Source organism: Nanorana parkeri, unplaced genomic scaffold, assembly GCF_000935625.1.
Source record: "Nanorana parkeri isolate BGI_ZX_2015 unplaced genomic scaffold, ASM93562v1 scaffold1406, whole genome shotgun sequence".
Taxonomy (NCBI): domain Eukaryota; kingdom Metazoa; phylum Chordata; class Amphibia; order Anura; family Dicroglossidae; genus Nanorana; species Nanorana parkeri.
Window position 1 is genome coordinate 44,503 of NW_017307674.1, and position 14,675 is coordinate 59,177.

General features: G+C 41.6%; 1 protein-coding gene across 2 annotated transcripts in view; it reads left to right on the forward strand.

Annotated features, from left to right (window-relative positions):
• The first annotated feature begins 275 nt into the window (after window positions 1–275).
• LOC108798112 (C-terminal-binding protein 2) overlaps window positions 276–14,675 on the forward strand; it is a 20,433-nt gene continuing 6,033 nt past the window's right edge. The window contains exons 1-3 of one of the 2 annotated variants that reach the window (XM_018569830.1): window positions 276–332; window positions 9,823–9,892; window positions 14,093–14,247. In XM_018569830.1, coding sequence (XP_018425332.1) covers window positions 9,844–9,892; window positions 14,093–14,247 — 204 coding nt within the window. In that variant the 5' untranslated portion in view covers window positions 276–332; window positions 9,823–9,843. The remainder of the gene's footprint in view (window positions 333–9,822; window positions 9,893–14,092; window positions 14,248–14,675) is intronic. The other variant, XM_018569831.1, reaches the window with a different exon arrangement.

Here is a 14,675-nt window from a genome sequence, read left to right on the forward strand (position 1 = left end):
ATTTGAGATTGGCTTTTGATGTACTTTTACTTTTTTCTCACTCATGTGTCCCGACCATTTTTCTACATTTTGTTGATTTAAAAACCCAATAAAATGTATGTGAACGAATTGAGACGCCAATTCCCCTGCAATGCCATCACCGGCCTCTTGACGGTGCCATCAGTGAACAATCTGTATTTCTTGATTCTGAGCAGTAGGGGGCGCTGTGAGCTCGTGGACGGGCTTAGAGTCACGCATAACACTACTAAGCTCGATGGTACTCCCAGCAGGAACTTCCTGTTTCCTGTGTGAGCAGCTGCTGAGAGCGCGACGGGTCCGGTGGGGAGGAGAAGGTGAGGAGGCGAGGGACAGGGGGGGCAGAGGGAGCTGGGTACCGGGGCGGTGGTGACGGGGCGGGTAAAAGGGCACACCTTCGTTCTACGGCCCTAGAACGGACAGTGCATCCTTATATGTTTCCGCTTGTGTTATCTTCTCATTGTAGTGACAACCCCGAGTGGAGGAGCAGTGCTGGGCTGCGGGCACATCTGCCGCTCCCAGCCATGCATCCATATGGCATTGTGTGTGTGAGCTGAGTGCTGCCCCCATTTCACTGTGTGCCATATTGTGGTATCCGGGCAGCAGCTCTCTAACACGTACTATTTACAGCAGGGCAGCTGAACTCCTGGGGGCTGATGGTGAGTGTTCTATCCCGATCAGGGTAACACTTGCAGCTTTTTGCTCATATGTTGCTGCCATGTAAAAAGTAATCATCATCTTCAGAGATTTGTCTTTGAATTCATAGGGTGCAGGAAATAAAAGCACAGACTCCTGGGAATCCATTAGACCATATGACAAACACAAAGGCTTGTTGGTAAACATCTCTTGGAATGGGTTATATTATATGATAAGACTGGGCTGCACTATTACCCTGGACACCAGTGATCTGCAGAAAGATTCTCTCAGGCTTAGTGAGTGTGTTAATTGTGTGCAATTACAAGGCATTCATACACTTCCCTAGACTCCCAAATTATTGCTATATTTCCTTTATGTCACACCGGTTTCTACTGTAGGCTTTTACAAACAGCAACGATCCCTTTACGTCTTTTCCTGCCCTCAAAGGATTTTGCCGCTTGTCCCGATCACCATGATAGAATTTTTTTTTATTAAGGTGGAACCCCAGCCAAACATTTTATTTTTAAACTTTGTTGGGACTGGCTTTAGTGCTGTGACCTCCCTGGGGTCAGAAACCCTATTACTATTGTCACCATAAGAGAAAGTGAAGTGGAATTTCACAATTTAACTATGGTCTCCAGGACTGAATTTACAATGGACATAACTGTTCTGGTGACAGCTGTCAAAAAAAACATTTTCCTGTGGTTCGATTTAAAGAATAACTGCAAGTAGACCCCCCTGCACTGCAAGGATTAAATGCTTGTTTTGGTTTAGGGTATAAAATAACAAAAGACATACTCGCACGATCCTCAATCCTGCCAGGCTGCTATACCCTATCCCTGGAGCTAATCTCCCCCTCCGGCGGTCCAAGGACCTGTGAGTTATCACATCTAATACAGTGTATTAGCTGTGAGGACACCGAGGGACATTCCACTGCCAGGGAGCGGAGGGAGAGAGAGTCTAGCAGCCAGCCCTGTCAAAGTATCTCATTATTTTACACTCTAGACGAATATGATCACGTTTTATTCTGGCCGGGGTCCTTCTTTAAGCTGGCTATATACTGGTAGATTTTAGCATGAATATTCATATGGAAAATGTCATTAGAACATTCAATAATGTTGACATGGCGAATGTCGTTCGAATTTCGTTTGGTATTAACATGCGTTTTTGGATTGAATGGAGTTTCCCGAATGAAAACTAGATATAATGTTAGTTTCATTTGTCTGAGAAAAAAAATTTCCATTCTGCTCCCTCATGTTTTCCCCCCTCACCATGGTCAAATTCAATTGTCCATTTGACCCCTTTAACTATTAGAAAATCGAGCGGCTGTTTGGAAAACGTTTCATGGTGACACCCCAATAACAAGCTGACACTGAATGTATGGAGTTTCCATTTAAACACAGTTACTTTACCAATATGTTTTGGGTTGTAGAAGGGAACAGGAGCACCTACTGTGTAGTACACAAGATTCACAAAGAATAACATGAGGATAAGAGTCCCTTTTCTTTCTTTCTAGCAACATGACTATTTTTCAAATCGGTTATCCTTACTGTTGTGTTAACGTTGTGACGTTAAACTCAGGAGTTAAACCTTAAAAATGCATTCCAGTACCTTAACTATTAACAAAAATGTACCTTATTTGTGTATCACTCAGCTGCAGATCCTCAAATCATCTCTGAATTGGTGCTGACACTGTCCTTCCTTCTGGAGGGTGATTACTTTTGTTCCCTATGGTCCCTGTGTGTGTGTGTGTTGTAAGGTAGTCACCGCTCCAAGCTCCAAAAATTAGGGAAATACCTAATTACTTACCTGTACCAGCGCTGCCTGCTCCTGGCTCCCCGACGGCTGTGAAGAAGTGGTTTTCAGGCGCAAGCGCAGTAGAGGGGAGGTGAGGAAACAGACACCGAAGCTCAGTGGACGCAGCCAGGAGTGTGCACGTCGAACAGACACCGTGGGACACAAGGAGTCTGCGGTGGATCAGAGACCGGCACCAGCGCTGGAGGTACTGTCAGAAACAAGTGGAAGGAAGAAGATTATCGCAGCAAGAGGCATCAAATAAGGTAAGTGCTTACGGCAGAATATGGGGAGGAAATGTTACCTTTAATGTCACTTTAAGGTACTTGAATGCATTTTTGAAACCACTTTAGAAACAACAGTTACAGGAGTTGTTTACATGTTACAGTTTATCTCCCCATACTTAATATAAAGTAGCTAGGGGTCAGGAGCAATTTCTGATTGGTCGGCATAGGCCACTGTCCATTGCTTTATTTTTTTTAAAGTGGAGCTCTAGGCAAACGACTAAATACATAGCCTGCAAACATGTTTTCTGTCACTTTCCAAAGTATTTGTAATTTTTTTTTTGTGATTGCTTTTGTTGCTTCTAAGCCAGGCTCATTCACTAGATAAAGGTGATAATGCTGAATAACTGACCAGGGAGAAAGTTGGCGGTGGAGATGTTACTTAGGAAGCGGGATTGCTTAATAAGTTATTTGTATTGCCCATCTGCCTTTGCAGAGTGGAAAATGTATGTAAATCGCATGACTTGCTCTGCAGATTTTATCATTTGTCAGATAAAGCAGTAAAGCTATATGCATTGCAGTTGTATATTTGTTGGCCTAGAGTTTTGCTTTAAGCTTAGGTTGTTGTCCAAACAGAACACGGTTTTGCAGGTTCCGTAATAAAATAAAGAAAATGAGTAAGACTCGTATAAATATAATAAAATGTAAACTTAGGACCTAAATCTGTTTTTGATATGGGCCTCCTATAATTCTCTGCCCAGCTGCACATTTAGACTTGGATAGGATGGGTCAATACTCCGAGGCAGTTAGGGCTCTAGTACTTAGCGCAGTGATGTCAGTCTAACACTGAATGTGCCTATGCGAGAGCACAGGGATGATTTTGCAGTATGATGCAGCTCCTTCTTTTTACGGTTAGAAGACTGTCTGAGCTGACGTAACTAAGGTGGAAAAATGTCATCACCCATCCCCCCCTCCCCCCCCCGACAGCCCAGAACCGCGTCAGCATTACAGCCATAACAGCAGGGTAGAGCATAAGTATGGAACAAATAATTCCTAACCTGAAAATTCTATCTGGAGTTCTGCTTTAATCCATCTTGAGTATGAGATGAATATCCTTGTTAATAGCTGTTCCATTTAAAAGGAAACACTTAGTGGTAAGTATGGAGATTACCATTTCTGAGTTATCCTGATAATACTAGTTAATGCAGAACTTTAGGAATTTTTCTTATTGCAAGGTTTAAGTGCTCGTTTGTGTCTAGCTTAAAAAAACCAAACAAACATATACTCCACCAAAAGATCTGAGCTGGCCAGCTGTCACAGTGCTCCCTTCTGCCTGTCCTCTCCTCCGCAGTAGATTGGAATGTTCCTCAGTGACCTCACATCTACATAGATGATTTTCTGGACCTTAGACCACTGAGAGGGGAGGGGGAGTTGAGAGACATTCCAGGGACCAGTCTAAGGAGCCAGCTAGGAGCTTTGGGTGAATATATCTTTGTTTTTTTTTTAACCTGGACACAAATGAGCAGTTAACCCTTGCAGTGCGGTGGTAGCCCTACTGCAAGGGTTAATTTTAAAAATCCTGGCGTTCTTCTTTAACCTCTTGCCGTCCGCCCGTAGTAAAAAAACGGACGGACGGCACTGCAGCATCTGCGGGTTGCCGTCTCCAGACGGCAATTTTTTTCGCTCGCGCGCGCCCCCTAGCGGGCACGCACGGGCAGAAAAGACCCGCTCAATGCACACACCCGTTACCGGAAGTACAGCGCTGCATGACGGAATAAATGTCAGTTAAAGTACCGCAGCGCTGAATACTGAAAAATGGCCTGGATGGGAAGGGGGTTTAACACCGCGGATGTCAACTGGTTAAAGGAAACCTTTGCTGATAGATAAATGGGTGTTGCCATTGGTTACCTCTTTTTGAGGATTCCAGTTCTCTGGCTATTAAATTGACCCACTGGATTCCGGAGTGTATAAGTCTTTTATCTGGAACAAGTATTCATATGAGAAAAGTTAGACATTCATATTTGTATTTTGTTGCTGGTAAAGGGACCTGAAAGTAGTGAAGCAAGATGGTCAGCATGACAGCTAGGCAACTGGCACTGCAGAATGAGAAATAGTTCTAGCATCCTCTGTGTTTAAGGTTTACTTCAAGTGGGTGTTGTGCTGGTCCTGTGACCTCAGTAATTTGCATCACTGACTCGGAACAAGTATGTCCTTTCCTAATCCACATTATTGTATCGGGTCAGTGACTCCATGTATTGCAGCCACACAACTAGCATTTTCAAAAGAAGTCACTGTCGTCATATTTCTCTCAATACATGCTTCCTTTTATAATCAAGATTGTAAATGAGTAATTGCTTATAGTTTAGATCTTAGGCAGTCATTGGTCTTTGCATTAGGCTGGAGATTTTTGGAGAAGTCTATTTAGAAATGTTGTGCAGTTTCCAGTGTAAACATAGAACTGATAAACATATCAAGAAAAACTTGTTTTAAGATCTTTGCTTCTTTAAAGGGATTCATCAGGAAAGAGTTAAACTCTATTCTTAAAATGGGGGATGTTTAGTGATTTACAACAGCCTTCAGCTCATTAACTTCCACCAGAGAGCCCTGGCTGGCCCTGCTGGGATAGGCGAGTTGTAATGGGAGTTGCTGCCATGGATACCTATTTAGGTATGTATTTACCGAAAATGTTGGTTTTTAGTGGAATGTCCCTTCAGTTAATTAAGGCATGACAGATGTGCCCATTGTCTGTGGGTATAAGATTACAATGAGCCAATGATTTTCAGATTTAAGTTTCTTGATCATTCTCCGTGTGTTCCTCCACAACAAAAACATTTAAATATAATATAGATATCCAGCATACTATACTGACGAGGCCTATTGTTGCACTGTACTGTAGAAAGTACTTTGCCTATCAAACCTTATGGTGCATACTTTAATACGAGTAATGATAGTTGGTGAACAGAATTGTCAATTTAACATGTTATTCTTGTAATTTGACTGACTTCACACTCATGCAGTCGGTTGTGCATATATTCTACTGCCTATAACAGTAACACGCAGCACCATTTATTTTGAATTATATCCCAATCCATTGTTACAGTAGTGGGCAACACACTGCACTGAAGTGCACCACTGTCATATGCCATGTGTTTTTATTGTATTACATTAAAAAAGGGGGGGGGGCACTATGTCATGCATTAGGCCTTGTATATATGGGCTTTTGGTGAGATTGCCAACAACTGTCTTGATGCTTTTAAAGCACCATTTAGCTCCAAAATGGGGATGTAAAACACTGATTGTAACGAGAGTGCTGCCTGTCACTTTAAACAGGCCACTAGCAGGCTTTAGGTAAGATTTACAATGTCTTGAGAATTGTTGAAAGCCTTCTGAAGCTTGCTAGCAGCATCCTGTAAGTGACATGCAGCAGTCCTAACGCTTGCTAGCATCACACACACACACACACTCACACACACCTGTACTAATCTGCAAGATATCTCACTGAGCAAAAAACTGCTGAAAACTGCATTGTTTGTGCTGTTTCTCTTGTGACCTTTACCCCCTTTGACTAAAAATCACATCAGCATACAGCTCTGCATGCTGTTATGAAATTATCTTATTCATTAGCTAAACAAACATATTTTTATTTTACTTACAACTTTTCTCTAGTTCCTGGTCCACTTTGGCACAAATAATGTTTGGCGCCCAAGGAAGTGACATGCAGCAGTCCTAACGCTTGCTAGCATCACACACACACACACACTCACACACACCTGTACTAATCTGCAAGATATCTCACTGAGCAAAAAACTGCTGAAAACTGCATTGTTTGTGCTGTTTCTCTTGTGACCTTTACCCCCTTTGACTAAAAATCACATCAGCATACAGCTCTGCATGCTGTTATGAAATTATCTTATTCATTAGCTAAACAAACATATTTTTATTTTACTTACAACTTTTCTCTAGTTCCTGGTCCACTTTGGCACAAATAATGTTTGGCGCCCAAGGAAGTGACATGCAGCAGTCCTAACGCTTGCTAGCATCACACACACACACACACTCACACACACCTGTACTAATCTGCAAGATATCTCACTGAGCAAAAAACTGCTGAAAACTGCATTGTTTGTGCTGTTTCTCTTGTGACCTTTACCCCCTTTGACTAAAAATCACATCAGCATACAGCTCTGCATGCTGTTATGAAATTATCTTATTCATTAGCTAAACAAACATATTTTTATTTTACTTACAACTTTTCTCTAGTTCCTGGTCCACTTTGGCACAAATAATGTTTGGCGCCCAAGGAAGTGACATGCAGCAGTCCTAACGCTTGCTAGCATCACACACACACACACACTCACACACACCTGTACTAATCTGCAAGATATCTCACTGAGCAAAAAACTGCTGAAAACTGCATTGTTTGTGCTGTTTCTCTTGTGACCTTTACCCCCTTTGACTAAAAATCACATCAGCATACAGCTCTGCATGCTGTTATGAAATTATCTTATTCATTAGCTAAACAAACATATTTTTATTTTACTTACAACTTTTCTCTAGTTCCTGGTCCACTTTGGCACAAATAATGTTTGGCGCCCAAGGAAGTGACATGCAGCAGTCCTAACGCTTGCTAGCATCACACACACACACACACTCACACACACCTGTACTAATCTGCAAGATATCTCACTGAGCAAAAAACTGCTGAAAACTGCATTGTTTGTGCTGTTTCTCTTGTGACCTTTACCCCCTTTGACTAAAAATCACATCAGCATACAGCTCTGCATGCTGTTATGAAATTATCTTATTCATTAGCTAAACAAACATATTTTTATTTTACTTACAACTTTTCTCTAGTTCCTGGTCCACTTTGGCACAAATAATGTTTGGCGCCCAAGGAAGTGACATGCAGCAGTCCTAACGCTTGCTAGCATCACACACACACACACACTCACACACACCTGTACTAATCTGCAAGATATCTCACTGAGCAAAAAACTGCTGAAAACTGCATTGTTTGTGCTGTTTCTCTTGTGACCTTTACCCCCTTTGACTAAAAATCACATCAGCATACAGCTCTGCATGCTGTTATGAAATTATCTTATTCATTAGCTAAACAAACATATTTTTATTTTACTTACAACTTTTCTCTAGTTCCTGGTCCACTTTGGCACAAATAATGTTTGGCGCCCAAGGAAGTGACATGCAGCAGTCCTAACGCTTGCTAGCATCACACACACACACACACACACACACACACACACACACACACACACACTCACACACACCTGTACTAATCTGCAAGATATCTCACTGAGCAAAAAACTGCTGAAAACTGCATTGTTTGTGCTGTTTCTCTTGTGACCTTTACCCCCTTTGACTAAAAATCACATCAGCATACAGCTCTGCATGCTGTTATGAAATTATCTTATTCATTAGCTAAACAAACATATTTTTATTTTACTTACAACTTTTCTCTAGTTCCTGGTCCACTTTGGCACAAATAATGTTTGGCGCCCAAGGATTGCATCTTGGGAAGGCTACATCAGCGGAGCATTGGTGGGAAATCTCATCTGTGATCTCAGGGAAAGGCAAAGTCCTAATCACATGTGCCAGAGTTCCAGGAAGTAAAGGGAGATACATTAATCTCCCCTTAGTTTAAAAAGGAACAGTGGCCATTTTTACTAAGGGAAGATTCAAACATCTCCCTTTACATCCTGGAACTCTGGCACATGTGACCATACACATCATCTCAGGGGAGGAAAATGCCTTTCCCTGAGATCTTGTGAGATGAGATTTCCCACCAATGCTCTGCTGATGTAGCCTTCCAAAGATGCAATGCTTGGGCGCCAAACATTATTTGTGCCAAACTGAACCAGGAACTAGAGAAAAAGAAATTGTAAGTAAAATAAAAATGTTTGTTTAGCTGCATGCTGATGTGATTTTGAGTCAAGGGGGTAAAGGTCCACTTTAACAAGAGAAACAGCTCAAAAAATGTAATTGTCGGCAGTTATTTTTTGCTCAACGAGATATCTTGAAGATTACTACAGATGTGTATATGTGTGTGTGTATGAATTATGGGTGAAAGTTGAGTGAATCTTGTGTAAAAACATTTGATTCCACCCTTATGGGTTGCATTAACGTACCACATTACTGTGTGTTAAGGGTTAGCGCAGCACATTCAAAATAAGGCCATGTACTAACTAACTCTTTAACACTGCCTGTCCTGTTGGCACTTTAAACCTACATTAGTGTTTAGGATGATCCTGTTACAGTCCAAATCTGTTTTTGGATGTTAAATCCAATATTATGTCATTTTATTTTTCTAGTGTGTACTGGCATATGTTTAACCATCCATGTGGTGAGTGCGACTCTATTAATTTGCTTGTTTGGTTTATCATCTTTTATCCTCCTAGATATTGACTAGGCAAGATGCAAAACCCAGTTACTACTGACTATATGTGTGACTGTTTGTGTCTCTCAACTTCCACATTGCATCTGGAAGTTGGTTAGGAATACCTAATATCCATATGTGTAGATTTTGCCATGCACATAAGCATGCATGTGCGGCCAAATCTGTACCATGTTGGTGCCCTTAGCCTGGTGTATATGTGCATGGCCAGATTTAAATGTTAGGAACTTTCCACATTGAACAATATTAAAGGCATCATTATCGCCAAGATTATATCTTCTTTGTGAAAGAAAGTAACACAGAAAATGTTGTGAATAAAGGTCCCAAAGGACAACCCAATGGACGAGATGGTTGTTATTCTCAGCATACCCATCAATTAAGGCAGGTGTTCAAAATGTCAATCCCTGCGGGTAAGGAATATCTTTGGGGATATGAATATCTGTAGTTAGGTAGCTGCCTACTGGATTTCTGAACACTTGTTAATTCAGTTTCCTGCACATTTAAAGTAGGTTATCTTTAGTACAACCTCTGTCATTGACTTCATATTTGCTCATGCTATATCTCTAGGTGGACAGTTGAACCTAGAATTTAGTTCCATCTAGGTAGCCCTTTTTATGAATTACAGTGCAGCAAGTTTCCACATGGATCCTGGGGTCTGTCACAGTTTAGATCTATTTAAACGTATCCTGTTTATAATTAACCTGTACTTGAGAATTAAATTAATGATTCTTTGTATATTTCTAGTAGGTTTCTAAGAACAGAACCATGGACAAACACAAAGTGAAGAGACAACGTTTGGACCGAATCTGTGATGGTTAGAAAATATGATTTACAATTTGTTGGGTCCTTCATATTGTTCCATTGTATAGTATCCTGTTTCTTTCCTCAAGTTTGACTAGTGAAGGCATTGGCTAGTACTTCTGTCATGTTATCACTCCCAGTGACTCCATTAGGAAGATTTTCCTATGCTTTTTTTTTTTTCTCTTCCTGTGACACAGGGAGAAGTAATGAGAACAGAAAGGCACAGCCAGCAGTAAAAACCTCAAATAGGTTCTACCCCTTCCATACTCTAATAAAAAGACAAATGCTGTTGATTACACATATCATTGGGCTTTAAAGCTGATTTCCACAGAATGACACATGTCATGCATGTAAAACAGTTCACATAAGCAGCACCTGTATCCCTGTAAGGACAGGTTCTCTTAAATGGTAAAAATGAAGTCTTAACTTTCACCTTGTTGCTGCGAACTTAATTATGCAATTAAATGGGAGAAAAAAATTATACAGATAAGGTAAACACATGTAATGCGAGGAGTAAAGGCTCTAGGCCTGTAACAGAATAAAAGTCTGTTCTGTTCTTTTTTTTCTTACATTGGTTTATTTCCTTAACTAGGAAAGCAATAAAGCAGAACTATTGCAGTGTATCAATCAGTAGAAACTTTAATGTCCTGCATTGGTAAGAACCCTGAAAAGTAGTTAGATGCAACCATAAACAAGTATAACTTGAAAACTGAAGAAAAGATCTCAAACCGCTACAGTACTTATCTTTAGACATTATTAGAATCAGAAATTCACAACACTTTGCAGCAAAGCAACAGGTTCACTTTAATTTTGGTAGCCCGCCAGCAGCTTCTTCTTGCCCTCTTTTCTCTCCTCTGTTCATTTTGGCTATCCATTGCTTTTGGTATGAGATGGTTCTAGTAGATTTAGTAGAGCTAAGGATTGGCTGCCCAAGCACCCATCTCTGTAACATGGGGTGGGTAGAGATTTATCAGCCTTGTGTATGCTCTGACTTGCATCTTGGAGATTACACAGGGGTTACTCTCTTCACTTCCAGTGATTGAACAGGTAGGTGGGGTAGCAAAAGTGTTTCTCCAGAAAGCACACAGTAGCCACATGTAGCATGTGTGGATATTTCTTTAGAAGGCAGGGCTTTAAAGAAGAACTCCAGGATTTATTAAAATGAACCCTTGCAGTTGGGCTACACACACATAGCAAGGGTTGAGTGCTCGTTTTGGTCTATGGACAAAAATAAAGAAGATATACTCGCCTAATGGTCCTGCAGCAGTGACTGCTCACCTCTCCCCCCCCCTTCGCTGCAGCTGTGGTATGTTTCTCAGCGCCCTCACGTCTAATAGACCTGCATTAAACGCGATGTCATTAGACCGCTGGAGCCCAGGGGAGACGAAACTGCGGGAACCGGTCTAGCAGCTAGACAGGACCGAGAATAAGGTGAGTATATTCTCTTTATTTTCACCCCTACACCAAAACGAGCACTTTAAAGAAAACTGAAAGTCCTCCTTCCAGTTAAGGCTCTAACTGCTTCTGCCTTAGCTAAGGCTTTTACTTCCCTGCTAGAAGGTGTAAATTATTCTCCAATTTTAGAAATGCTGCTGCTATTATATCCTTCCATGTCTACCTGCCACTGTTACATTTCTGCTTAGACCAGTGACATTCCAATACCTGCTGACATTTGATTTTGTTATGGATATTTCATTTTCTCTAAATATCAAAGCACATCAGGACAAATGGGGTCCTTACAAAATGGGTTTTGTAGTAAATATATGTTATATCAGTATTTACCAAAAGTGGAATTTTACTTTAACCTCTTGCCGTCCGCCCGTAGTAGAAAAATGGACGGACGGCACTGCTGCATCTGCGGGTTGCCGATTGACCAACACCATAGACTACTTCTAGTTCAATCCAAAAGATTCCCGAATAGAGGCAGACCTCTACTAGCCCAACTCTTTGTGCAAACATTTTAGGAAATGGTCTTCATTCGACTGGTGTCTTCTGTGCTTTTATGTAGTTAGATCTACTGTGCTGTTAGCATTGGTCTTTGCCCTGTGCAGGGACCAATGCTAATAGCACAGTAGATCTGACTGCAGTCTTTTTTTTTCCCCCTCTAAGAATTCACAATTTTCTCTCTCTTTGCCAGTTTCCTTGTTACTTGGTTTTAGGTGATCCCTTCACTACTCAGAGCTGATTGCTAAACATCACCAATACCAGCTTCATTGGATAGGGAGTAGTATTTTATGCACAGCAGTACCAAAGATCCCAGGCAGAGATCAAATTGATTTGCAAATGATAACTCAGGCCGTGATATTCTAGACCCTTTGCATATGGCCCTGCTTTAACATATCTGAATACAAATAAGAGAATGCCTTGGTTGTGGCTTATATCAGCTATCAAGGAGATGCTGGAATTATTCTAAAATAAATCCTGGCTGCAAGTGAGATCTATCTATCTTCATGGCCATAATTATTGGCACCCCTGCATTTCTGTCAGATAATGCCCCACTTCGTGCAGAAAATTGTTGCAATTACAAATGTTTAGGCATTCTCATGTTTATTTCTTTTGTTTGTATTGGTATGACACAAAAAAAGTGGAGAAAAAAAAAGCCAAATCTGACACATTTCAGGCAAAACTCCAAAAATGGACTGGACAAAATCATTGGCACCTTCTCCAAATTGCAAGAAATAATTGCATTCCAAGTTTTTGTGAAAAGCATGGACAATCTCAAGGTTACAAGTCCAGAGATCTTAATGTTCCTGTGTCCATTGTGCGCAACATTGTCAAGAAGTTTACAGCCCAGGGCACTGTAGCTAATCTCCCTGGACGTGGATGAAAGGGAACAATTGAACAAAGGATTGTTGGAATGGTGGTATAAAGACCCTCCATCAACTTCCAGGCAAATTCAAGCTGACCTTCAGGCACAGGGTACAACTGTGTCAGCTCGCACTATAAGTCGCCATCTGAATGATGGGAGACCCAGGAGGACCCCACTGCTGACACAGAAACATTAAAAAGCCAGATTGCAGTTTGCCAAAACTGACCTGGGGAAGCCAAAATCCTTTTGGGAGAATGATGTGGACAGACGAAACAAAATGACAGCTTTTTGGTAAAGCCCATCGTTCTACTGTTTTCAGAAAAATAAATGAGGCCTTTGAAGAAAAAAATACAGTCAAACACTGATGTTTTGGGGTTGCTTTGCTGCTTCAGGCACTGGATGTCTGGACTTTGTGCATGGCATTATGAAATCTGAAGACAACCAAAGGCTACTGGGGTGCAATGTAGGGCCTAGTGTCAGAAAGTTGGGTCTCCGTCAGAGGTCATGGGTCTTGCAGCAGGACAATGACCCAGCGCACACGTCAAAAAGCGCCCAGAAATGGCTTCAGACAAAGCGCTGGAGAGTACTGGACTGGCCAGCAATGAGTCCAGATCTGAATCCCATAGAGCAGTGCTCCCCCAACCTTTTTATCGCCGCGGACCGGTCAACGTTTAATAATTTTACCGTGGCACACGCCTCCTGTGACTCACCTCCCCTCCCGCCTCCTGTTACTATGGACGCGTAGGGGAGGTGAGTCACAGGACCCGCCCCCTCACTGTGAAGCCCGTCGGCAGTGCGGGGCCCCGGTGTTCGAACACCGGGACCCTGCACTGCCCCATATTGCAGGACCGGACCGCACTGAGACTGTGCGGCCCGGTACCATTTGATCCGCGGAACGGGGGTTGGGGAACACTGCCATAGAGAACCCATGGAGAGATCTCATCACAGCAGTTGGGAAAAGGAACCCTTCCAATCTGAGAGACCTGGAGCAGTTGGTGAAGGAAGAGTGGGTCAAAATTCCTGTAGAGAGGTGTAAGAAACTCATTGATGGTTACAGGAAGCAATTGGCTGAGCTACCAATTATTAATTGAAGGTGTCAATTTTGTCCAGTCCATTTTTGGAGTTCTGCATTTAGTGTGTCAGATTTGGCTTTTGTTTTCTCTTTTTCTCATTTATTTTTCTTCTTGGGGAAGGAAACTTTAACCAGGTATCGTTTTTTTTTCTTAAAGTATAAGTACATAACCCTTTTATTAGACTGAATAATATTTTAAGCAAGATATGCATTAGGTAAAGTGTTGTGATAACATCAAGACAATGCTTTAACATATTTTTAGTGTTCATTCTAAAAGTATTCCATAATGCAGGCAGTCTTGCTGTATACTTAATACTGTTTGCCTTTTGTAGGTATCCGGCCACCGATCCTTAATGGTCCTATGCCAGTCCGTCCTTTGGTGGCTCTTTTGGATGGAAGGGACTGCACAGTTGAAATGCCTATATTAAAGGATGTTGCAACAGTGGCATTCTGTGATGCTCAGTCGACACAAGAAATTCATGAGAAAGTAAGGATTTTTGTGTCGTCCCCTTTATTTTTAGATTCTTATTCAAATTGTCTGTTAGAACCTGTTCGCACCTTTGCGTTCATTAACGCGTGCCAAACGCCTTGAGACACGTTCACAAAATGTTTGCCCATGAGCTGTTATTGTTCATTTCACCCAAACACGGCAGGGAAAATTTGCTTTTTTGCATGCATTACAACATGGCACGCCTGTAGCAGAATTTGCAACATGAGCTACTTTCATGCGTGTGAAATCAATGGGGGACGTGCAGCAAATTTGGGGAAAAAACACATGCCAAAGCGCACAAGCACGGTACGCTGAGGTGTGAACGGGGCCTTACTGATGTAACAATCTTCATGGCAACACTGGTTCTTGGCTTTTTTTGTTAGAACAGACAAAACACAGTAATTTATTTTTATATATATATATAT